The following is a 26,841-nucleotide window of genomic DNA, read 5'->3' as shown; positions in this document are numbered from 1 at the left end:
TGTCTGTACATTATAAACATTTGACTCCTTTATTCACTACTACAGCTTTAAGGAAGAGTGAAATCGGGCCTGTTTCAATGAACTAACTGATAAACATTTTGACTTGTACTTGCATATGTGTAAACAAGTAATAACCCAAATGACAGCTCAATTTCATTTCCCCCAGTAAGCCCCAGTAAGAAGGATGCGCTGTGACTGCAGCACTTAAACGGAAAGCATCCATCATTAACTAAGATTATTAATTACACCTGTGCTTTTCCTGCTATAACCTTTCAAAAAGTCTGCTGTTTAATATTGATTTCCATTCCTTATTCAAGAGTGGACATCTGCAGATACTGCCGCCCCTATGCTTCTTAACCCGTATTTCTTTATTTGTTTTTTTATTCTCAAGGTGAAGCAGGCACCTCATATTCTTATAATCCGAAGGTGTTGATTTTTTTGTTGTTTGTTTAAAACTCAATCTTCCTTTCCTATCATAAGGTAGCAGTATATGTGATTAACATCATGTTGTCCAATATATTGTCAAATGACTTCAGGTTATGTTTTGTGAGTTCCATTAACTGGAAGTCATCGGGGTAATCACCGTGGAAACTAGTGAGGAAATAATGTGCACACAATGCTCAGCCACATAGTGTCAAAGGTGAAAACAGGAGGGACACACACAGCCTATTAAAGCTGTCAAGGATTACATACACTCCACAGTACTGCACACACTGGACATATTTACCTTGAGCTAAACCAGGTCAAACTACAACCCCGGTCACTATGGTCACATGGAGCAACCCTATGCACCTTAATACAATGTGGCTGTGTTTGGATTGAGCTATCTGCGTAAAACACCATTAGACTGAGTTCCCCTTTTACCATAAATAAATCGGTTAATGAAATGTGCCTTTCTACCTGAGGTCCTGTTCATTGGGAGAATGGTCCCCCAGCAAAAGAGAGTGAAAAAGATCCTAGTTTTCTAACAAAGCAAGAACAAACAGAAAAAGGCACCAATGATGATTTTAATAGTTGATCCTGTTCACCATGTGCACTTGCTGATATGTGATTTCCTCAAATGCTGAACAACAAGCTGAAATGAGAAACATGTATAGATGACACAGAAAGCCTGTTGATGCTACATAAAATCTGTTATGTTTATCAAGAGTTGCACTGCATTTGATTAAAAGGTAAGTATGAGATTAAGAAGGCTGGTTTAGCTGATTTGCTTTTCCAGTACATGCATCATTGTAAAACTATGTGGCTTCGTTCAATTATGGCTTTGGTTAAGTCAAGGTCCCCGCTGCCCAGCTGAATGGCCTGAACATGGACGGGACTTGAAAAGGCCACAGCTGCCGTAATGATAGCTCTACAGTGACATTTGATTCTCTTACCCCAGATGAGACAGAGAAAGGGTAGAGCTGAAGGTGACACAATCCATGCTGACAAGAAGTCCATTTCACCGCTGACACCTGACCTTCTACAAATCCTGGAACAACGATGACAAAAAAAAAAGAATTACACACAAACTCCATGCAATGCTACATGCTTTCAGGAGGCATTAGTTTTATATGCAGCACTTATGCTCCAGCATTTATGGGTTGCTGGAATATTTACATAATATTATCATATATGTGTTACTATCAACATTCCATTATTCCATTTTTTTAAATGTCTTATTGTCAGTACCAGTATATTGTGACACATTTATTTTGTGGTTTCAAAAATGACAATGAAATATATTATATAAAATGTGTAGTGAATAGAGAGCATCTCCTCCAGTAAAAAAGATGGATGTTTTATCAAAGCGTTAGATAGAAGATAGAATTGTTGTGCCTACTCCACATTTAGTTACAGTAGTTACTGTAATGTAGGTGTCCATTTCCACTTTCCTATCATTTGTCATAAGTTTTAGTTTCCTGGACATACTGTAAAAATTACTGTCAAATACAAAGGTGTATTTGTATTTTGCAGGTAATTTCCCATGGGTACAAGGGAATGAATCCCAGAAACAGTTTAGAGTTAAGTCTGCAGGCCGTGCTGTGGGTCCGTGCCCATTGCATAAAATGCTCTTTTTGACCTGGAAGAGCCCTCTGTGGATTTTAAGTCAGTCTGTAATCACTTCAATTTATCTGCTGCAGGAGTGGAACAAATAATAGTGATTTACTTAATTGAAAACTAAATATTTTCTCATCTGAATAGACAAAATGAATTGAAGGCAACAGCTCTTTGACGCATCTTCCCTCAGTCGATTAGTTGCACTCCAACAAGCTTTGATAAGAATTAACTCGCACTCAATTATTTTTTTTCACTCTCAAAACATTTGTGAATTTCAGAGCCCCCAATATACTCTTTGAACACACAAGGGCAATTACTTCACTCTTCAGTGAATGGAAAATCTTTTCTGAGGTTAAAAGTGCTCATCTTCTCTTTATCTTTGTCTCTACTAATGCCTCATGTAGGTAAACACAAACACAATCACTATGTATTGCCTTAGGTTGACCTTTGTTCTCATAGGATTTGGAATTTACAGCATCCATTGATAAGAAGTGCAAGTGCTGGATTTCTTTCATTTGTCCTCAGCACAATGAAAAAAACTAGAATTTAATCTCTATCTTTGGGATTTAGAGCTCAAACAGCAGGTATTTCCCACAAGGAAGAGTTCTGGCCAGCATAGAAAGGCTGCTACTCGCTTCATGAGTCACCATTTTCACTGAGACTCTCACTGAAAGCAGACACAACCTGTCTGACCTCCCCACATTCCCATTACCTAGACAAACAACCACATTAATTACTTTAAAAACACAGCCAGTCGCAAGAATGTTGATTTGCTGATATGTGTTTATTTTTCGTGTATGAAAAATGTGGCATATTATAACATCTGTGGAATAACTGGAATGTGTCATTTAACAGTAGCTTAAAATGTAAATTAGATAAATACCAGTCTGAATGGCAATTTAATTTGTCTTCAGATATAAAAAAGACCCATATTTCACTACAGCAGCACTTATTGCCACAGTTTTTTTTTTACCTTGTTCTTCACCAGCTTCTTACAAATGCAAATTAGAAAGTTTGATTTGAAATTTGATTCGCTTTCAGAGACAAGGCTGCCATTCTCCCCAAAAGGACATTAGCAGTAGATGAACCATTCAGCATGACCCCGACAGGTAGATTTTTAATGGTGTCTTTCATAACATCATCAAACGACTCAATACACTCAATCCTAGACCAATTTAACGTGAAACCCCATGAAATCAGTCAATGTGCAGAAAATGAAGTTTCAACCTCCGTGCAGCCATCCAATTCAGATGTGGTCCTACATCGTAATACCAACCTAACTTCTCACCAATCTCACCAGTTGCCTGTGGGTTCAATTACTGTAGCGTATAGAAGGTGAGTTGTGAGCGATTATTACTTTAACACTGAACAGCTGATAAAGAGGGTTTCTAAAAGATGAAGATTAGATTATCAGCAAGAATGTAATCACATCCAAATCAACAACTGTGCATTAAAACATGACGTTCTTTAAGCAGTTTGATTAAGACCCAGCTGGGAATGCTAAACACTGACAGAGCAGACCTCAGCTACGAGGACAGACAGGCTAAATCATATGGTATCGGCGGTTCAGCGGCTTCACGCTGTCCAGTGCAAATTCAAGGCACTCAAAGAAACCTAAGTTTGATGCTGGTGCACTTCGACTCCCCTCAGCTCAAAGTGTTCAAGTTTACTGGATTACTCTGACTTCGCTACACACTCTTACACACCTTCTCTCCTCAGGAAAAGTTGAGAGACAGAGAGGCAAAACCTTCTTTCAACCTCCACCAACTCGAGCGCATCTGCCTGCCTAGGGTGCACAGAGAGAAAGAGAGTGAGGCAGGCAGAAAGAGACGGGGTACCTCCGTCTTAAAAAAAGCCAAGAATCTTTGAATAGGTGTGTGGATTTGCATGAGAGAAAGAGAGCTGTGCTTACCTGTTGAGTGACGCCAAGGCTCGGGAGCGTCTTTTTGTCTTCCTGATCTACAGATGGCTCTCTGAACGCAAGTGAGCAACAGAGATGTTAAAGAATGCCAATGGGACTCCCCCTTCTCTCACTCCTTAGACTAAGATAGACACAAACAGATAAAGAGAGGGAAAGAAGCAGTGGCAGAGACTGAAGAAAGAAGGAAGGTGTGGATATGAGAAGTGTTGGTTACAATTTTGGGGGGGCGGGGGTCAACTGAACAAGAAAAGAAATGTCAAAAAATAATAATAATGTCAGGGCTGTCCAACACTTTTTAACACTTTTAAGGCCACAGAGTAACAATGTGACCATTCAACAAGGTGTTGGACCTCTTCGCTCAGATTCAGGAGAACTGAATTAATAAACTATCACAGCTTAATAAATGTGCAGAGAGCCACTAAAAGAGTAGAGGAACATGCCTGTACTTTATTTCTATTCTGCCTTTCTGGGGAGTATTCATGGATCCCATTATTTGGCATGTCACCGAGCTGGTTTAGAAGGAGCAGTGCAGTCTTCAAAGGCACAAACATAAAGATGCAACATGGACGTCTTCAAGCTGCTAGTTAGTAACATTTACGCTCATACATAATGAATGGACTAAAGAGTATCCACATAACTGTATTTCCTATACTGAATACTCCTGTGGTAATCTGCTCCTCTGCAGAGATGGAGAAAGAGAGGCCAAATAAATCATGTTCAACAGTGGAATATTTGATATTTGATATTTTTTTTCTGAATATTGTTTAACCCCACACCCACACACGCTCCTCCTTTTTGTCAATTATATAGTTCCAATGGAATGGTGGCTGGAGAATACCACCATTTGCTCAGTGGAACATACTGAAAGCTTTTCTAGCAAGACAACTTAAAGGTCATGTTTATTTTCCATGTTTATATTTTTTCATTTGATCTGCTGACAGTTCACACTTGTGCAGTGGCTCTGTGTGGACTGTATGTACAGCTATTTGCTAAGTATAACACAAAAGCAGTTATACTACTGCATCTATTGTTCCTCCACAGGTCAGCCATGCAGTGATGATAGACTACTGTCAGTGAAAACAGCACTAGGAAACTACTACATTTGTGCAGCTGACAATAAAGAAAGAATAATAATGACGCACACACTATAGTGGCACAAATTCATGGACTGTAACCCGACTGTGTTGTCACAATGCACAATGCCATTGTCCAGTATAGTTGTGTGTGGCTGTGTATGTGTGTAGGTGCTGTGAGTGGGTGTGTGTGGCCCAGATGTTAGCAGCTGGGTTGTGTAGTCAGAGCCTGCCCCACAGACAGTCATTAAGCCCAGAAGCCTGGGGCTGGAAGGTTAATTCCCCTGCCTGGAGGGGTATGTAGGTGGGAGGAAGTCAGAAGGAGGAAAGGAGGGAGGGCGGGAGGATTGAGGATTGAGGATGGGGAGGAAAGGCTGTGGTAGGAGGATGATGGGGGGGGGTGCAATGGGAGGCGAGGGGGCTGTGAAGCTCAGCACTCAGTTCACACAAACAGCACTGTCAGCAAGAGTGGAGCCGCTCCACTGCCAGACGAGGGAAGAGGAGGGAGAGAGCTGGGGCCTGACAGAGAGGTGGTGAGGGAGGGAGGGAGATGGACAGAGGACCTGAAGATGAATGGCGAGAGGGAAAATGCAGGGAAGAGGAGGGAAATACAGTAAGAGGGTAAAAAGAATTCATGTCAGGAGGCTGGACAGGCAGAGGGTGAGATGAAGGGGACACAAACGAGTAAGGTAATGGAGCGAGAGAAACGGATGGAGGAAGGAGACAGAGAGGTACTGTAAAATGGGCTGTGGAGTGATGAATAGAAGACGAGGGAGGATCAGGGGAAGGGGGGAGACGTGAGGAAGGAAGGCTGACATGAAGAGTTGTTTTGAAAACCAACAGGAAGTCTACTGACTCAGACCAGTGCAGCAGGGAAAGTGAGGAGGAAGATTAATCAAAGAAAGCAATAAGCACTATGGTGGAAAGCAACACAATATGTGGAAAAGGGAAAGATAGGGTCATGTCCAGGAGATTGATTCAGAAAAGTGAAGTAGGAGCGAGACTGCATGGGATATTTTTTTGTGTGCTTGAGCCTGTGGGTGTGTCCAGTACTTGTGCATGGTGCATGGCGCAGAGGGTGTGCTTAAATCACTTTGATCGCTATTAGCAGCATGGCAGCTCAGATTCTGTCACTTGTCATGATAAAGAAAAATGCTTAATTGCAGAAGGAATATGACAGCTTGGAGTCAGTAGCTAACAGTCTTGACAGGCAGAGATAATCAACGCTCAATATGCAATCCACACTGGGTGGAGGATTTAACTAGTTGAGCGCCCACACCTCTTAGGGACTGGTTAATTTCATGAAAAAAGATTTCTGAGGGCCCGCAAAATTGTCATTGTGCACTGAGCGGGAGCATATTACATCCACACTCTGAGCCTCTGCATTAACTATAACCATCTGACCTGATGATCTGACTGGAGCCATGGCTTCTGTTGCCTGCCACAGTACAGCTGCCATATCACTGATGCTTCTGTGCTCTAAATCTGTAGACAAGGTCAACATGTTTTTTTTTTTGTTTTTTTTTATCCCCAGCCAATCTGGCCCCCTGTTGACCACAGGAGAATGAGATTTAACAGACAGCCGCAGACTGGAAGCATGCACACAAGAAACCAGAAATGGCAACTACAGGCATCACTAAAATAACAATAACAAATGGACACAGGAGGACTTTCAAGATCTGACAGCATAGATAGTTGCTCAGTCTCCTTCAGCGGCATGTTCTTTAAAAGTATGTTATTGTGATGGAGTCTCATCTCACTGCTTCACAAGAAGTTCACAAGAAGGGATTCTCAAATCGCTGTGCTGTGGATGACCTGCAAACCAAGTGATGTCGGAGCATGTGGATGGACATGCATCAGGGTTAAGACAGATTTGAAAAAACCAATTAAATACACTGACACACTCCTCATCCCTGTGTCCCGTTGCATTTTGGCAGCAACATGGAGTGTGAGTGTGTGCGCGCGTGTGTGTGTTTGTCAGGATGGATGGAGAAGCTTGAGACAACCAGCTGTGGTGTCCAGATTGGGAAGGGATTATTTCCCAAATCTCCCCCATTTACCTCAGCTGCCTAACAAGCTCCAACATAACCATGTTAATTCACTGATATTGCAACTTTGATTCCAGTGTTAATAAGGTTTTTTGATGAGGTTTAATAAAGATCTTTGTCTAGGTAAAGTACAAAATGAGAAGGCTTACTGTGCACATGAAAGGGTCTAGATTAGATAAAAAGCTTCATAAGACCAATAAACAGCATTAGATACAGGGATATAAATGATGGCTGCATGATGCCAATTCAATTGATGTAAAATTTATGGACAGTAAAAATAAATCACTAAGTTGCTGCTAGTGCATATCTTCACACCAAAGCAAAGGAAGAAGCAAAAGCTAAAAAGAACCAGGTTTCTTTGGAAAATTGGAGCTCTTCATCTAGCAGATTCCTGTGAGAAGTCGTGAGGTCAGAGGCTGGGCAGGATCACTGAAACAATATTATTAGGTCACTCAGGGAAGAGGAGCAGGGTCAGATAATAAGACTCAATCTGGCTGAGTAAAAATGCATGGGAGGGAAAGTGCTGACACCTCCCTCGCTCTCACTCATCCAACTCCCGGCGCTGTGCCACTGATATTCATGCAGAGCTGTCCGTCCACGGCCCACAAACTTTAACGTTCGCCGTCTCCACCACCCCATCTATCACCCCACTGTGGAGATGGACGAATAGGGAGCAAAGCAGAGAACATGGTGGGGGGGGTGGGGAGGGAGTGAGGGAGGAGACAATATTGAAATTTGAGGTCAGAAAAGACAATTGTTCTATCCACTCTTGTGTGTCCCATTCACTTATTCAGAGGCACCTCATCCATGTACAATAATACACGCACAGACATATGTGAATGGAGGTGCACACAGACACTCCTCAAGACACACAGACACACGCACACACACACACATAAACACAACACCAGAGTCCCCTATCACAAGCAATTCAATATAAAGATACACAGAGCTCAGGCAATAACCTGATCCTGGCGAGAGATGTTATAGGCTTTGACAGGCGGGCTGAGCCACACAGCCCAGGCTGTTCTCCCAGTGTCACTAACAAAACAGAAGGATTAGAGGATGAAACTGAGCTAAATCTGGGCAAGCTAAAAATGAGGGCAAAAAACAAGGCACAGAAAGAAACAATATTGAATGGATCCAAAGCAAGCCCTTAACAAAAGCTATTAAGCAATAAAAGGCCACTTTAATAACAAAACCCTTGTGTTCTATTATTTATGTTCTGCTGTCCACCCACATACACACACAAACACACACACATATTTTTACTTCCATATCTTTTGTGTAAAAACCTCCATTGACTGGATCTATTCTTCTACGAACCATTTACAATAACTCTCACCACTATGGCTTTAACTACAGTGAGGTGAGGTCAGGAGCAATGCCCCCCCTCACCTCTCCCTTACAGCATTAGCATTGCCAGAGAGTTAAACATTTTGCAATTTCTACCTCGGGAGAATGTGATTCTCTATGTTATGACTCAAGGACAGGTAACGCAGTTTTCAAAGGAGCGATTTGATGATTCAAATTTGGTTAACATTATTTGTGATTATTACAGAGTGAGGATCCCTGTTGGAGGAATTTTGTCATCTCAACCATCAAGGCAAGATTCTGTTAAGATGGCTTCTCAGATCAATACCTATTGTGTACTGAGAGGACAAAACCATTCAGCATTGTTGTCTAGGGGTTAGTTGCTGTGTTCTAGTAGTTAGCCAGGTATTTTATTCAAAAAGCAGAACTCTGGCTGCTGGCGTGAGATTAAATTTGCTGTTCTTATCACAAAGTGTGACGGCCTTTGTGACTGTAAAGTAATGCTTCTGCTTTGCACGGTATGAAGCTTGCGAAACTAACTGCAGGAAAAAGCAAGAATTCGAAACAAATTAAACTTGAAAAGACACTAATAAGGAAGAACAAACAGTTGCAGTGTTTGAGACGGGCCCAGCATTTTCTCAGGAAAAGCGGGTATATTTTTAGCCCACATGTGCATGGTATAGGGGTGGCATAGTGGTGCAGTGGTTAGCACTGTCACCTCACAGCTAGAGCCAGGTTCAAATCCTGGCCTAGGCCCTTATGTGTGGAGTCTGCATGTTCTCCTGAATGGGTCTTCTAAGGGTACTCCATCTTCCTCCCACAACCCTCACATTACATTAATTGGCTACTCAACATTGCCCCTAGGTGTGAGTGTGAGTGTGTGTATGTCTGGTTGTCTTTCTTGTCTGTCCATTGACTGGTGACCAGTCCAGGGTCCGCCTCTCGCCCACATTCAGCTGGGATAGTCTCCAGTGGTAAGTGGTAAAGAAAATGGATGGATGGATAGGCATGGTATGTCCTGGCTCCTCCTTACAGGGAAGTTTACTTTGCATTCACATCAGTAAGGTTAATATGGCCTTGAAGTAAATCGCATACTTCAAAATATCTAAGAATCCAGAAGTCCGTATATAACCCTGTAGCTGCATACAAAACAGCTGGCCACCTAACTCACATTTTATTGACTTTAATTATCACACAAAAGTGATCAACTTTTATTTTTGCTGTGCTGGCTTAAAGCTGTAAGGCAAAAAAGTGAAGATCCCTGCAGACTGAACTATACGCATACCTGCTGCAGACCAATCCATTTCAGTGCAGATTTTCTGTTACAACAATCAAAGCCTTTATAAGCGTGTGACTTACCTAATATGCTACAGAAATGCCAGAATAATTAATTCATTCCATTCACTTATTCCAAAGTCTCAAATATTATACTTTTTATGAAACACAATTTTTTCTGTCCTTCTTTTTCGTATGCCTACAACACAATAATGTTATCATACTATTCTGAGCAAAGATTTCATGGATCCTCATATCTTATATAATACCTTATACATAAACCAGCCCAAAAATGATCTCACTTCACAAATATGTCCTCATTCTGAAGGCTCAGATCAGTTCTCACAGGGATAGAAGTACAAGAGCACACAGACATTAGAAAAACACACAATCAGGCCCAAATACACCTCTGCCAACAGATGGGCTTATGGCTTTGTTAAGGTGGAGTTTGCCATCCTGCCCGTCCCATTTTCACAAAATCCACTTTAATTAACATATCAGAGCTCCAAACGAGGCTAAACCTCTTCTCTGCAAACTGTAATCTACCCAGTTTGAACTGACCAACCATAGAGCCTACATGATAAGGCTTGCCAACTGAAACACAAAGATAATCCAGTTATACCTGCTTATACAGCAGACAGCAAAAAGCACTCATCTGACTCTCTGAAGTGCCATAGCTTGCATTTTGGTCTAACCAAAGTGTTCTGATTTGCTTATATGTGTCTCGATCTGATGGGATTCTTCAAGTTATTTTGGCCGCATTATCCAGCCTACACAATAAGATTAAATATATGGACTGCTACTGGGTTACAGAGCATATGCCTGTCTTTTATTCTTCCCCCGTGCCATCTATCACTTTATTCCCTCCCACACTGTCACTCTGTCCTAATCATCTAACTCTTAACCACTCCTGCATCTGTCATTTCATCCCTCATAAAATGTATTTATTTTCCTTCTCTCAAGTTTACCTCCCAAAACATTATACTACTTCCTCCCTTTTCTGCCCTCCACCTGAGTATCTATTTTGATGGGAAGGTGTCATAGGAGCAATGGCAGGGCGACTGTGGTTCCCTCCGCCTGCATTCTCACAACCCCCAGAGAACCGCCAGGGAAAGTTGAACGGGCCAACAGATGGAGACTATTGTGTGAGGGAGGCTGTGGGGGCTCTAGAGTGTGGCAGCAGTGCGGCAGAAGACATGCAGAGTCGTGAGAGCTTTTGTGCACGTGTTTATGAAGGCTACTCCTGCTTTTGTGGGTGTGCAAGTATGTGCTGTGTGTGTGGAGGAGGGGGGTTTATTGGGGGAAGGAGAGGAGGGAAGCATGGTGGTTTAACACAAGATGTTTGAAATCTGTTGGTCTGACAGCGTGTCACAAGACTGTGGTTAATAGAGTCTCCTGGAATGTCCTCTCCTGCAGTTTTAATGAACCCCAAGCCAAAAGGCCTAATGAAGCGTGCTCCGTTTGCCAAAACAGTCCCCCGGCTTGACCTTCCCTGACCCGCACCACTCCCACGCCACTTGAGGGTGGGTCTCCATGGTGACAGCCGAAAGAGTCCGCTAGGCCAAAGTTGTCAAAAGGGACAAAGGAGGGAGTTACGCTGGAGAAAAGCAAGGAGATGAGACAAAAGACGTCTGCACATGTGCCAGCACATGTTTAAAGATGTAGGTGGTTTCACCTGTTTGAAATTTTAAATACTGCATATTTCCGCTTCTCTTTATTATCCTGACAAAAAGGACCAGTAAGCCAAAAGCTGCTGTTGTCTGGCAAAGAAAACATTTTTCTTAACTAGCCCCCCACCCTGCTTGTCACCATCCAAAAAGATACACAAATACACACAAAACAAGAGCACATACACACAGGTAGTCACTGCAGTTTAACTATTCTTTGTTCAAGCCAAGCAAGAAGCTCATTATTAATATTATATGTTAAGACTAAAACACAGACAGTGCTGTGTGTATTTGAGAGGGATGCTGGAGTGTGTGTATGTGTGTATGCATGTGTGTTAAGTATGAGTTAAGGACTAATAAAGTGCAAGGCAACTAATTAAACAGTCTTTGTTTACGCTCTATAGCAGTGGTATAAACTCAGCAGGCACAATACAGCATGGTATGCCAGGTCGCAATGCTCTCATTTGAATAACTACAGACAAAAGCAATGAGAGAGAAGGGGGCAATCAACTTCAAAAGAAATTCTTGCTTAATTGCAAAAGTGTAAGAAAACTGGCAAAGACAAAGGAGCATGAGCTGATTAAGACTGCATTGAACAGTGATTGCAAACCTAAACAACATTTGAGTCCTATCTTATTTTAAAGGTCCGCTGAATATCCTTAAGGGATGCAAGCGTACTAAATAATACATAATTTTTTGAACGTCTTTATTTCCCATTTCTGATTGTGGCTTGGAAAGGGAGTTTTGTAATGTGAAAGTTGTCAAAGCTGAAAATAGACCAAAGGTAATCAGCTTCCAGACTGAATAAGTTTTGACTGTTTTTGTTGTTGCTTCGTGGCTATGAACTGTTGAAGCACATCACTATGAAGTTAGAATAACAAGCGCCAACTGCACATGGTTGGACTTTATTAATTATAATGTGAGTCAGTCCTGAGACCCGTCCACCACTCCCCAATATACCCCCCTTTAAGAAAACAAGGTGGAAAACCTGAATGGGCAATCAGGGCTCTTCTGCCTGTGCACATTCCTGAATTCAGCACTCTGATAGTGCCATTCATTACAAACCTTATTAAAAATAAACAGAGACGTTATGATATAATAACACATACTGCACATACGGACATAATCAACAGAAATTAAAGTGTGCCAAGGAACACTACCACCGTAACCCATCTCTTTCTCTCTCTCTCTCTCTCTCCTCTCCCACACACAAACATGCACCCACTTATACACACACAAACACACACACACACATATACGCACACATCTTGAAATAAAGTAATCAAGGATATTTAAATGAGTGTGCAGGCTGCATAAACAGTGCAAACGGTAAAGAACATTAGGGGCTAAGCATTCCTGATCTCCCAGTGTGGTGAGAAGGGGTGTTCTGGGTGGGTGGTTAGTGTCCATTTATAGATGCTAACCACACGTTTACAGTATGCTAAGAGACCACACATGACAAGAAATGTGCAGATTTGTACACATTGTTACTACACGTGTTACTACATGCGTTACATGCCATAAAACCCTTCATTCACATTATTTTTTTTTTGTTATCAGATTTATGATCGATGTAAATATTACTCACAGACAGTACCCAGAAGACAGAGTTTCAGAGAATGCTGGGAGTAGGACTGAAGATTTAGTGTGATCTACCTGCGTGTGTGCGAGAGAGGGAGAGGAACTGAAAGGGTTCCTGAGTGCTACCAGCTGACATTCCCATGCAGACCAAACAATAATTGATTAAAGGGTTATGAACATGTTTGTGCAGAGATGGTACTGAGCATGTCTGCATGGCAAATATATGCCATATGGAGGAGGAATTTCACCTCAATTACTATGAATGGGATAAGTGTGTTATGTATCAGCACCGCCTGTTTGGCTCACACGCTATATGCTTAAATCGTCACAGCCAGGCTCAGGAAATCATAGACTCCCAAACAGACAGCAAATATTTCAACATACATAATGGAGGCCATTGACCTGGGCATTGTGGGAACTTTATTACCCCTTGGTACACATTTAATTTAACCCTTTGCTACAATGTGTATTAGCATTCTAAAATATCAAAAAGAGTGAACAACATTTTACAGTGTAAAATATGACTTCTAAATAATATTGTTAGTCCTAGCTACATATATGAACAAAAAGATGAGCAGGAACAACTAGCTTGGCTCATTTCAAAGGTAGCAAAATCAGTCTGTCATCACCACTAAAGGTCACCTTACAGGCTCTACCTTGTTGGCTTAATTTGTAGAAAAATATAGAAACAAGTCTTGTGGTCATAAGGTTGCAATCAACCAGTGGAGGTCAGCAGATCTGGACAGATCTGGTTAAACACGGAGACAGACACAGGATACAGGACGCAAAAAAGCGAAGTCTTTGCTGGTTTCACAAGAGGTCAGTCTGACTCAAATCAACAAATCCAGGCAGGGAGTAGGCAAGAATCCAAAAACCAAAACAGAGAGCAAAGTCAAAAACCATGAAGAATAACAATTAGAAAAATGCTGAAATGCAATGAACATCTGGGGATGAACAAAGGCAATCTTATAAGGGAAGAGAGTAACTAGGGAAGTATATATATGGGGTTTGATAAAAACAGGACAAGCAGCAAGAGAGTAACTCAGACCGCGTATATACTGTATGATCAAGTGAGAGACTATTGAGGACAGAAACTGAAATGGACAGACATGTTAGTCTTAAATTAAACAGGAAAGACAATATGCACAGATTAGCAGGATGTCACACCTTTACAACCACAAACTGTTGTTCTCATGCATATGGTCTTGTACAGATTAATTAGTGAGTTTTAGCAAAGGCTGTGGATTTATTCAATGCTACACAAAATTTCCGCGGCAAAGTGAGGATTAGGCCTATATCATGGGGCTGTGTTTTATTGTAGTGAAAATGTGCATTTGGGGCCACTGCTGGATGAATCGGTGCTACCAAATTGAACTAATTGCACTGTTGCCTGCCCAATGGACCCAGTCTGGGACTCAGGAGAGCAAAGAGCTGAGAGCAGGCGAGTACATTACTGAGTCTGTCTAATTGCTCACACCTGTGCCATCCCAGTTGACTCCACGGGGGATTCCGGGGATTGATAAGGAGCATTGCTGGAAACATATGGGTGTATCTATCCTGCTTCTATCTGTATATCTAATAATAATAATATATAATCATATGGATTGGTCAAGGTTTGTTGGTCCTTGTCTGAGGTGTTTTGTGTCAGTCCTGTATAGTGTTGTACTGTGTTTACAGTTTCAGGTTCCACTCAGTAACAGAAGCAGCCTTTAGAAGTTTATGTATTTCTGACTTTGTTTCTGAAAGCTGGCAAACACAAGTGCAAGCCTGTTTTCTCACCGCCTCATATACCCAACCTCAGCCACCCCTCTCTTGTCACAAAGAAAATAGAAAGGACCCCCAAAAAACATGAGGTGACTGCTTGGGTGAAGCCAGAAAGAAAGCATTGACTTCGGACAACTAAGTTATGGATCAGACTGTTTCCAATTTTAACGCTGTCTATTTTTAGTTACCTGAAGAGAAGAGTACCAAAAGAAGGACATTATATGGAGGTATAAGAACCTACATCAAAAGGCTGCTGAGATGTAAATCCTATTAAAATGGAGGTTTGTAGTTTAAGGCTGACAACAGTTTCTTTTATTTGACACAGACTGTGTCACAGACACAGACTAACTGTTTTTATTATCATGATAGAATGTGAATCATATATATAAGTATGTTTTATTTTCCATGTTGAATGTTGTCTTCACATACATACATACATACAGTAAAAACAATAAAAGGGAGGTGGGCAAAGAGAGGAGGAGGAGAGCAGAAAAAAAATGAGAGGAGAAGGAGTGTGCTGAGATAGTTGTTGTCTGACCAGAGGCTTCCTGGGCAGAGCAGAGATGATCTCTGAGTCGCACAGCATGAATTCCACACACCCTTCACCACACAAACAGCATGAATCCCGTGCATGTGCCTCGTGGCTCCCACACACCATGCCTTGGAAACACGCACACACACCCCCACAGAAACACAAAGCATCACTCCTAGCAAGACCTCAGACTCTGGCTGATATGGTATCCACAGTGTTCTCATTATAATCACCAGAAAATTCCTCTTAATCAGGAACCACAACAAACTATACGCAAAACTCTTTTTATCTTTATGGCTTTTTCTATTCAGACCAATAACTTTGGGGCTGATGTTTTTCCTTATGGCCTGCACAGAAAAATCAAAACCTGAACATAAAACAGCTGCCCACCTGTAAACAATGCCGCAGCTCAATGTTAGAAATACCCAAGTACCCAACAACATCTCCCTCTATGCATTCATCAGCGAGTGACTGTGACTTTTACTAGGCAGGAAATGACAGTTATTGCATTCTGCTTCTCTTTCCCCTGGCTATAATACAAAAAAAGTGTGTAAATATGTGCTTACAAAACTCTAACTGTGTGCAAACACCTCTTCAATTTTACTGAAGGACCTAACATCTTTTCCTGCAGCTCAGAATCCATACATCTGCAGGCACAATGCACATCCGCTCTGTCTGCTCATATTTTCTGTTGTACAACATATAATTGTGGTCATTGAGGGCCTATTGTTGTTTGTGACCCCACCTTCACTGTTGTTACTCCTTCTGCTTGTACCTTGGTAAGGTTAACCCAACTCTCAAGGTGTGTGCTATACCTTATGTACAAGATATAACAAAGAGAACACCATCTGTAAGGGTATTGAAGGAACAGAGTTTTGTGTGCATGCATATATGTGAACTCCAGGACACAATGCCATCCCCTTATGGCCCATTGTTTTGGAAGGGTATGACTCTTGCTCCCCTCTTTTGGACTGTGGGGGAATAGAGCACAGGCTGGCTAATATTTAACTAATCACTGTGCCTTCCACACTCGATCACCCTCCTCTCACCAACTGCCAGAACTGAGCCATCTCTGCAGTGAACGTCACTGAAGTGTGGCTGTGTGAAATAGAATGTGGAGGGATGGGGCTGTGCACAGTATCAGGGGAGAGGGGTACGGGAGAAAATAACTGTTGGAGAGCCCATAAAGGAGCTGTGAGTGAGGGAGAGATGGATGCACAGTGTTGTGTGGGAGGCCAACAAGTCCAGCAGTGTGAGAGAATGCCATATGCTACCTTGAGGCAGGCAAAGTCTAGAGAAAGGCGAAGGAGAAGCAGAGTTAGACGAGAGTGGCTGGCTTCCATCAGCACTGATATTATATGTCTGGCCTTCACATTTCTCATCAGGGGCACATATAGATAGAGGCAATGCTACTGAAAGGAAGGAAACAAGGGAAGGGGACTAAAGAAGGCAGAGGATGGGAGGGGCAGAGATAGGGAGAATGAGTGAAAAGGCTTAATTAGATGAGGCCGGTGTTCATCAAGTGGGAGAGACAGAACAGAAAAACAGAAATCTTTAAGGGCAAAATAACAAACAGAGTGAAAATTAAGGGGAAGTTGAGATGGAGAACTGAAGAGGGTCAGATAGATATAAAAAATTCAGCAGGGCTGATTATTGTTATGGTGCCACCAATGTGGACTGAAGCCCCTGGTGCTGCCAGGCAAATGTAGTATTAGTCACTTCAATAATTAATCACCCTGGGAGCATGTCGTTGCAGCCTTGTACTGACCCATTTCTCGAACGTTTTTCTCAACAGTAACATACCCACAGAGCCCCTCTTCTTCCATACCTTCACTGAGTGAGGTGGGGGTGTGAGCCCAAATCCTCTGGGTCAAACCTGGTCATTTATTAGCCACATCTCTCCAGAGAAATAAAAGTAATCTCACTGCTCTTCTCAAAGGCTGGAAACCATGCAGGGAGACAGAATAGTGGCCTCGGCTGTGGCCCAATGGGCCTTGCTGACTGTCTGTCCTGGTGAAATATGAAGCCCATATGTAGGACGGCCATCTGAAAGAGAGACCCAACAGGGTTCCTTCAGGCTTTGATGCTCATCACCACAAAAGCAGATGGCTGTGTTCTGGTCTTAAAACTTTTTTCCTACAACCCCCCCATTTCTTTTATCCAATCCTATCCAGCCTATTAGCCCCCCGCCTGTCATGGTCTAGCAGCCTATGCTTAGCCCCCAGGGGGTTTCCAGAGCTATGGAATGAAGTCAAGCTTCCCCATTGACACAGGTCTCACTGGATAGCTTTGAATAGAAGTCAACCGAGTGAAAAGGCATGTTTTAGAGGACAAAATGGAATAAGGTGTGGGGTGGATCAATACTGTAGGGTTGTTTGGACTTGAAATGCTTTGCTCTCTATGTGCTCAAAGAAAGCAATGCTGACTGCAGGTGGCAAAGAATTTTTCCGGACATTGGGTAAAAAGTAACAAAGAGTATTTAATGGAAGAGAAACCTGCATGCATCTGTCTGAAAGATTGTGATCAAAGCAGACAGATAACCCACTGTGTGAGCGCTAAATGCATTCCTACCGTCTTTACTAAAACAGGCAGAATTTGTCACCAAGCTCCAATCTCGACCTGTGTGTTGCTTGCACCCAAGCAATTTCTGAACCAGAAAGGCAATCAAGGACTTAAAGTCAGACACAATGCAAATAGGTCTGAGAGCCCATCTGTAGTAATCCAACAGTCCCTCCTGCACCAGGCTGCTCTCCGTCTCAGCCTCTCTGTGGCACAAGCCAATTAACTGTTTGATTCAGAGCCGGGGATGAACACCCTAATTGATTACATGGCGATAGTCGATTCAATTATCAATTAAGGCACAAAAAGCTGAGCAGAGAACCAAAAGCCCGGAAGTTTGCAGAATGAGTTCTCCAGTAACTTGGCAACGCAATTGCTTTGCGTGTTTGTTTAAGCACAGGAATGGAAAGTAAAGGAGGAAGGTAAGGAAGCAGTGGAAGAGAGTCAGGAAGACTGACATTTGCTGTAGCTACTGCAGGTTGTTTACTTGCAGTGTCTGACTTAGAGTGCTTCTCTGCCTCCTCTCTCTCCTCAACAGGCATTCTTCACTGCCTAAAGTGCACAAAGAAACACATACACACACACACGCATAGAACGGCACACACACATAAATACACACAAATATTTGCATTAATACAGTGAAACACAGAAATATATTACATGGTATATAATTGATATGGACACACTATATACAGTTACATAGGAAAATTTCCACACAATATACCCCTATAAATACCCCTATACCAGGGTTTTCCCTACCATTATAAGGCTTAGATGCAGCACCAAAGCTTTCATGTGCCACCTAAGTCGAATGAATGTAAAATCGACGGGGCTCAAGAACAACCAAATGACTTTTCCCACATTTAATGGTTGTAGTCATTTCCCAGTGGACTTATTTAGCTGGGTTTATTATTAAGATTTTGTGTTTGTTTGTTTATTATGTGCTCTAGGTTTTCCAACTTTTGCATATTTTGTATTGGGAAATGTAAAATGTTCTCTTGGTCGAGGGTGCCCAAAACTCCAGCCAAATATGTGCACACAGTCTTCCACAAACCGAGAGTAGACACTGCGAAGAATAAACATATACACAGATAACAGAAACAAAGAAACACACATTAATTTCCACTTGCACACACTCACAGGTGCAAATATATGGACAGACAAAAGCACACAGGTGTCCAGGGATTTGCAGCAATTGAATCATATGAAAAAAAAAAAACCCTTCTTTTCCTCATCATGCCTGTGATTCTGCTTTGTTTACTCTGTCATGGAGAGTTGCTTTGTTCGATCAGGCTGGAGAGGCACTAGGTTGGGTGGCTGTGCTAACGAAGTCTCGATGTGCCGTCTGTCGACAGGGTAATTTCCCAGGATAGCTCTGTGTTCTCACTTCTCATGGTTCTGCTGGTACAGACAGAAGGACATCAGCACCTGAGTCACTGGAGAGGAGAAACCAAATGGGTGCAGCTTTCTACAGCTATCCCCCCTCAAGGTCTCAGCATACCCATTTCACTAGCATGCACATCATCCCTTTTGTGAACCTGTGTCCACAGTCCAGACCATTAACATGTATGTGCTGCAGGGCTCTGATCATTATGGACATCACTGTGGTATCATTATGTGTTCAACACTGCAGTTGGTGCTGTAGAGAAATTTACAAACGGCACATCAGAAAATCACACTGAAAGTTCAAATAAGCCATATAAACTGAAGAATTTCTTCATTTAAACGTTCAGCAATTAATTAATCTGAAGATCCTAGATACACAGTGCTGTTGAGCAGTTGTATGTTAGTGCATTTTGAAAGAATTTCTCACTTACTGCCAGACTCAAAGTATTAATTAACTTACCAGAGCCTTATTCTTTTAGTTACTCTTGCACATATATACATTTTATACTATGTATTAGAAACCCAAATAATACATATATTTCTGATTAAACATGGCATTATTGCAGATCAGAGAGACTATCCGTATCAACTAACTTATGAATCGGGCTGATTATTTAAAAATGTGAGTCTAATAATTATACTTTCAGTGTATGTGGGTGGATTTGAGCAACACAGCAGAGATGGAAGAGATATGCTGTTGTCATAAGATAGACTGTTCTCTTTAGGAATGTGCAGAAGCAATTCTCTGTTGATAGTTTAGTGCCATTTAAATAATAATGCCGGAGTAGACCACAGAGAGTCATTATCTTTAAATTTACACATCTGCACAGTTTGGGTCAAAATATAACAAAAAGAAAAGCATGTGGAGGCGCCTGAGGGAAAAAAAAATATTGTTCTTTCATGGACGTACTAAATACCCAGACCACCAACCAAGGAAGCGCTCACAGCTGGAACAACTGTGGACCCTGATGTTTAAATTTTTGAGGCACGCATAAGCTGCAATGGTGTAATTTGGATGCTCACACTGATATGCGCTCATCTATCAACCAGTACAAGAGGCATACAGTGGCCCTCACTCTTTCTGTTCATTGTAATGTACTGGCTGTCAGGGAAAACCATCTTTCTGTCATTACGGACCCCTGTCAGGCACAGATGACTGTTCACACGATGACAAATAAGTTACACTGATTTTCCATTAACAGGTTCCAGGAACAATGCAGTGCTTTAGCTGTGCAGGATGGTGGTGGAGAGAGAATACACAGACTGTTGAGAGGGATGGGGAGGGTCGGTGTGGAACATTTTTTTAAAAAAGTTGTAGGAGACAAAAAGTGTGCCAAGTGGCCCTCTCCATCAATCTGTCAGTGTTCTCCCTTGCCCAGCATGGACTAAGGACACTGTTTATGTGTGAATAAGAGTGTACGCAGCAGGGGGTTGCATGGATATAAGGCACTGCAAGTGGTCCTCCCAGATGGCTGTGTCCCTCTGCTGGTAGGAGGTCTACAGCCTTTATCTATGACAGGCAGCAGGTCTCAACATCCTTCACACACACCACCCAGCTCCAAGCCTGAGGCTCACGAGGCTGAAGATATGAGAGAGGCAGGGTGTCCTAGAGCAGGAACAATTCCCTGCTTCCCCTCAGTCTTTTTTTACTAGAGAAAGAAAAGACCACAATGACAGCCACTGCTATGAAACTCAGAAGATGCTCACTGTTTTTTTGGCAAGGGCTATCTTCCCTAACTGCCACACATACACACACCCATGAATGCCTGAACACACACTGACACGCACAAATGCCCCAGTATGGCTTCTTCCTCCTCTGAGGGTTGAAGCTGGTCCAGAGCATCAGCATTGTTGGAGAGGCTTAGAGAGGGAGAAGAGGAAAGTCTACTCGAGGAAGAGGAAGAAAAGCTGTAAGAGAGAAATGGTGAGACAGACACAGATATGCCAGGAGCCACTGAGCCACAACGCATTCCTAATCGACATGCTGCCGAATTGCAAATCCAGCATTTTCATCTGGTCTACGCAAGGTCAACTGTGAGATGTACTGAAGCAAACTGAGGGAGACAGAGGGAGGGAGATGAGGAAAGACTGGATGAGTAACTGGTGCAGTGACTAACTGTTGTTAATAGAGAGAGGTGACAGGATTCAGATTTAGGACAGTGTGTCTGCTGCAACATAAGGTGAATTTTAAAAGTTGCCCGCTTCATTGTCCTCCACAGTGCCACCTTGTTACCAACTCAAATCTCTAGAAAATCATTTTTCAGAGAGACCGGTGTGTGTCAGTGTGTGACGGTGTGTAAGTGTGTGTGTGTCATAGTTGGCTAGGGGTTATTCTTTTATCCTTTGACCCAGATATGAGGGAGAACTGAACAGGGGACATGAAAGACACGGACCTCCCAGCAGAGCCAGGGTCATGTGCAACCCGAACACAGGCACACACCGGCACAGCCAGCCGAGCAGAAAACACTATTATGCGCACACACACGCATGCAGCCACATATAGCGCACATGCTCACCAAAATGCATGCAAAAAACATATGACCAAGATCCCTCAGACTGGGGTATCTCATTTGGAAATTCTGTCAGACACACCTGCCACAGCTCACACGAAAAGCCTGTTCCTTCTCCCCTCCATGCAAACAGTATATTAGTTCTAATGAGGGCACATGCAATCACATATGTGTAATCACTGATTATTATTGGCAAAACAGCCCCTTCTCTGCACACATGAATATTCACATTTACTTGCAAATGCTGCATTCATCCACATCTGTGCTGATGGCTTTTAGCTCTACATCCATATATAAGGGGTAAGATGAAATGGGTCTCACAACAGGACAGAGGTGGGGATGTATTTCCTGTTGCTTCCAAGGCAAGAATAAGAGAGACAAGAAATGATAAGAGAATAACACAGAAAGAAAAAAATCTACACCTTAGAGCAGACAAGATACAGCAGACAAGTTAAACATTAAGGTGTGTGTGTTATGGTTAGATGGTGGCTAGGTGGTGTTATGGTCAGGTGGTCCAGGAAATAAATGTAAGTCTAAGTAATGTCCCCAAAAGTGAGGGAAACACGACTGTGTGTATGTGTGTGTGTGTTTTTGCTTGTTGATACCCTAAGGAATGAAAAATTGAATACTGGGTGCAAACAGATTTAGAGAAAAATTGCAGGAGCAAAATGAACAGATTTACAGTGGGAAATGGGCAAATTTACAAGCAGAAATCTGGATACACCGGAGACACAATATTGGGCTTCCGCCAGTGTTAAATATGGTCCCTCACCTACAACCAGATGGTTCCTCACTTCTGACCGTCACACTTCTATCCCTCTCCCTCTCTCAATTTTTGTCTCTCCAACAGTCTTCTACGTCTCCCCCAGGGAGCGTAATAGCTAAATGCTGTCATTTCAACAACTCAACTTAGTGCCACGAATGATTGTGTTGTCACAAAAAAAACAGTCTTTACACAGGATATGAGTGACAGTCTTTGGCCAGGCTCCTACGAATACTCCTTATGACCACTGAAATCCCTTCAGGTACACTCCCTGTTAGAGGTGACAAGCCAGCTTGAAGAAGAAAGCCATTATGAGAGAAGAAAGGTATCAGGCGGCCTCCCGCTGGTATAAATTGAAACCAAATACAATGGCTCAAAGCCAAGAAAGCATTCTGGGAAATCTAATACTGCCATTTCCCTGTCTTGCTGGTAATTCTAGCGAAATTTTCTTTATCTATCATGTGAAATGTCTTACACAGGATTTTTTGTTCAGAATTAAAGCGCATGATTTTGTTTCTTTTATTCAATGAATTCATTGACTATCTATCAAAGAGCAATGGCTCACAGAGTTCCAGCTAATATTTCAACAACATCTTATTTTCATTTTCTGACTGACTTTTAGAAATCCCTCGTCACCTCCTTAGTAATTGCAGCACTCCTCTCTTCCTCCTCTCTGGTCACAGTAGAGCCTGGGAGCTTGGCCACATGGTTCAGGGCTGGGCTACAATGCACAAGGATGAGGGGGATGAGGAAACTAGCGGGGGTTCAGAGGCATAAAAGTTCCTTTCTTCTCCGCCCTTGCCTCTTTCTTTGAGCCAGAACAGAGGGTTGCCACGGCGATGAGGTTGGTCTGTCTCCCACGGCGTGGTCTGGGAAGAGCAGCAGCTTGCTCTGACATTTACTCAGGCTGGAGGAAACAGAGAGGATAGAAGAGAGAAACACAGACAATTTTGAACACACAGAGAGGAGAGAGAGAGAGGGACGCGTTAGCAACTGGCGGGTGCAGAAAGCAGATGGATTAAACGATAACACCTGTAACATCAGAGTGTTGACACACGCATGGCGGACCGGCTGTCTCTGCCTTTATATAAACCTTTTATCTTCTTCTCAGGGTCCATTCACCCCGAACTTCTATTCCTGGCCTCCTTTTTCTTTTGCTCTCATTTAGATCTTGCCAGCGTGTCAGTAAGCCAGCACGTATTTCCATCCTAATCGTATTCACTCCTCAACTCAAGCACACAACCAATGCACATACACAAGCACAAGCAAACAGAGAGTAAGGACTCGCAGACTCACAAACTACAAGTTTTGCAGTCAAAACTGGGAGATTTGACCAGAGATTCAAGAGAACACAGCTCATCAGCTTTTGTTCAACATTTCAGAACCCAGGAAAATAGCCACTGAGCAGATTCCTTTATATTGCTTCTTTCCCTCTGTGGATGTGCATGCTTGAGTGTTTCTACAGCTTGTCACTGTGTGCACACGTTGCTGTCTGAGGTGTGTAGGTGTGTTGTATCCTGCATTCATCTGCAGGTCATCATAGAAGATCTCCATGCTGAAAAAGCCTGTTATGCTTGAAAAACCACAGCAAGTCAAAAAACTTTTTTTTTTGTTTTAGCAAGAGCTGTTTCTGATTTAAGGAGACAACAGCCAGCCATATCCGTGACTCTGCAAGGAAATAGTGGCAAAACAGAAATTACTGATCTGATATGTGTATAAAAGGTAAGCTTAGTACAATGCACTGTCACATTTACAGTAAACATGCAGTCTTTTGTTTTCCCAATGGATCTGTAGCAAACCCACAAGAGGCAAAGAAAGAAGAAATGCACACATGCAAAATCACCACACCACTGCCACATTTTTACATCCATATGTGCCACTTTAGGGAACTTCAGCAAGAATATGCTAATGCACACTTTACTCTCTGACACTGAAATACACAAGGCCCCTCTGTCAGTTGTGAATGAGCTTTGTATTCCCTAGCACTGAAGCTCCAGTGGAAATGTTCACTTTTAGCCTCTTTCTGATTCTTCTGAATCTAAATAAAGGCAACTTCAGTGGGGATAGTCTTTGTTAGCATTACCCACATGAACGCAGAGGCCTAGAGACACAGTTCTACCAACATGAGAGCAAAACTTTTCCTCTTCTGAGAGCGCTATCCGCCCAGATTTCCTGTAGATCTCCCCAGTACACTGCATTCAATGGCATTTTGTCTGTGGTGCTCAAAGCACAAAAGGAAATCTGAAAAGCTCAGCAGGAACATTTCTTAAAAATACGAACACCACAGCTATGATAATGCAGAGACCTCATTGTGAACAGTTTGAGGACTACTCTCTACCAACTGTTCATCTCCATGCAGGACAGAACTGTCAATAACAAGGTCTGTGGGCTATCATGAGAAACTGTGTCACTGTATTCGCAAAGACATTTCAATATTTTTCATCTATGGCATTCAAAGCTGCTTTCAGCGATTTCTGACCTTGAAAGATGACTGAAAAGCACTCTTGGCCATGATCCTTACATACAATATCAAGCTCTTCTCTACCTGTTGAAGAACATTAAAAAAAAGTATTGGGCTCACGTTTGTTCTGCAAGATCATGAAAGCGATCTTGGCTGTTAGCCTTATGTATGCCTGAGTGAAAGCTGTGTCCCTTTGGCAGTCAGTAGCAAGAAAACTAAAACAGTGAGCAGAAAAGTGCTTGAGAGCTGCTAAGAACTGCTGACTGGATGTTAATTCCCTCTGGGTTACTGGCAACATAGTGTCATTTAAATCAATGGCAATATCAAAAGGATTGTCAATAATTTCCTGACACTGCTTCCTAACTGGAAGTGATGCAAACAAGCCGACATCAGATTGTTTCAGTTTTTCCCACTGAGGATGTAACTGCTCCATGCATCAGCAAACAGACTAGCAATGCGGTGCTTATTCGAAACCACTTGCCCTGAAGTTTTCCGACTCTTGTTCCACATTCAACCTATTTTTATTGGTCAAAGTCAGCGCTGAGGCCCTTCATACTTTTGTTTCCCCTCCACTCAAAATGGACGATGAAACTGTTTTACCAGGTTGGGAAGCAGCAAATCTAATATGAATGTTATATCCTCTTATGTGATGACATTTCCTCATTTGCTGAGGGAGACATTACAAGTAGTGACACCTACCTGTAGAATATAAGTCCAATACAGGACAGCAATTTTTGTTATTTGATTATTCCTTACTTAGTGATTTGGATATAGGTTCAGTAACCAGCAAACACAATTAGCATCAATATCCAAACATGAGATTCATGTAGCAAGTCATTTAATTAAACGACTAAAACAGTTAAGATTTTATTACTGCTGAGTACTAATTATTTACAGAAATCTCACTGATACATTACCTTTTCAACATCAGGAGCAACTTTGAAAAGGGGGTAGCAGTGGCGCTCTCGCTCATGAACCAAAACAAGCTAGGACTCCTCACCACCCAAAACAGCTGTCTCTGTACATTTTAATAAAAATAAATCAACATCAACAGAAGTCACCTAACAGAGACAGACAATTTTCTTCTTTCTTCTGTTGAGTTTCCACGACGGAGTGAATCAGCGCCCTCCTGGGTTGCAACCGCCATTATCAGACCGTGTGGTCAAAACCGGAAGTGCACGCTTGCCGAAGTTTACCGAAAGGAAAAGATGTTGGTAGTTAAATATAAAACTTACATCTCTTAAAATCACTGGCAAGTCAAACACACATTAATCTCACAACAAGTATAATGTTAACTGGAAAACCGGGAGAGTTGGCTTGTTTTCCAGCGCTGCTAATGCTAATGATATCAGCTACTGGGTTTTTATAGTAAGTTAGCTAGCAGAGTGACGTTACTCACAACATCCCAAACAAACAAACAAACATGACCATCCCGGCAGGAAGTGCAGTTGGACAGACATATACTTCATCCTCATAAAAAATGGACGGTGGATTCAGACGTTAAATAATGTGATTCAAATGCACCTCGTGTTTGTGATGGTGTTTGTTTATGTCTTTGCTTGCTGTTGTTTTTCCTTGCTGAATGCGTGTTTGTAACTTCTTGCCGTCTTGTTGAGGTGACGGAAGTTGTATTACGTATTGTAGTTTATTAGCATGAGGTCGAAAGCTGTTAGAGTTGCTATCCACAGACAAAACCTACAATGTTTTGACTAATTGGGAAATTAGTTTTATTTGACATGACATTTCCCTTCCTTACAATATATTGTCTGACACAGATTGTCTGAAAATTAATACTTAGTTCACAGTTATTTTAAATAACCATTTTAAAGAACAGCTTTTAAAGGGGCTGGAGCCACTACTGAAAACAATTTGCACTTCGTACTAATTTTTAAATGTATTTCTCTGTTTTCACACAAGGTTCATAATAAATGCTGGGATAATAAATGC

At 42.1% G+C, this 26,841-nt stretch overlaps 1 protein-coding gene across 4 annotated transcripts in view; it reads right to left on the bottom strand.

The window, feature by feature from the left end:
• Positions 1 to 26,095, bottom strand: part of nphs1 (NPHS1 adhesion molecule, nephrin) — a 58,493-nt gene extending 32,398 nt beyond the window's left edge. The window contains exons 1-6 of one of the 4 annotated variants that reach the window (XM_046399523.1): positions 25,812 to 26,094; positions 23,070 to 23,340; positions 18,233 to 18,326; positions 3,953 to 4,013; positions 3,747 to 3,826; positions 1,377 to 1,471 (exon numbers count right to left, since the gene is read on the bottom strand). In XM_046399523.1, the coding sequence (XP_046255479.1) occupies positions 1,377 to 1,440 (64 nt within the window). In that variant the 5' untranslated portion in view covers positions 1,441 to 1,471; positions 3,747 to 3,826; positions 3,953 to 4,013; ... (1 more) ...; positions 23,070 to 23,340; positions 25,812 to 26,094. Of the gene's footprint in view, positions 1 to 1,376; positions 1,472 to 3,746; positions 3,827 to 3,952; positions 4,083 to 18,232; positions 18,327 to 23,069; positions 23,341 to 25,811 lie in introns of all 4 variants that reach the window. The other 3 variants (XM_046399521.1, XM_046399522.1, XM_046399524.1) reach the window with 3 other exon arrangements.
• Positions 26,096 to 26,841: the final 746 nt, after the last annotated feature.

The sequence above is a fragment of the Scatophagus argus genome, chromosome 9, assembly GCF_020382885.2.
Source record: "Scatophagus argus isolate fScaArg1 chromosome 9, fScaArg1.pri, whole genome shotgun sequence".
NCBI classification, from domain to species: domain Eukaryota; kingdom Metazoa; phylum Chordata; class Actinopteri; family Scatophagidae; genus Scatophagus; species Scatophagus argus.
Note: the sequence above shows the minus strand (reverse complement) of the source record. Positions and strands in the feature narration are given on the sequence as shown.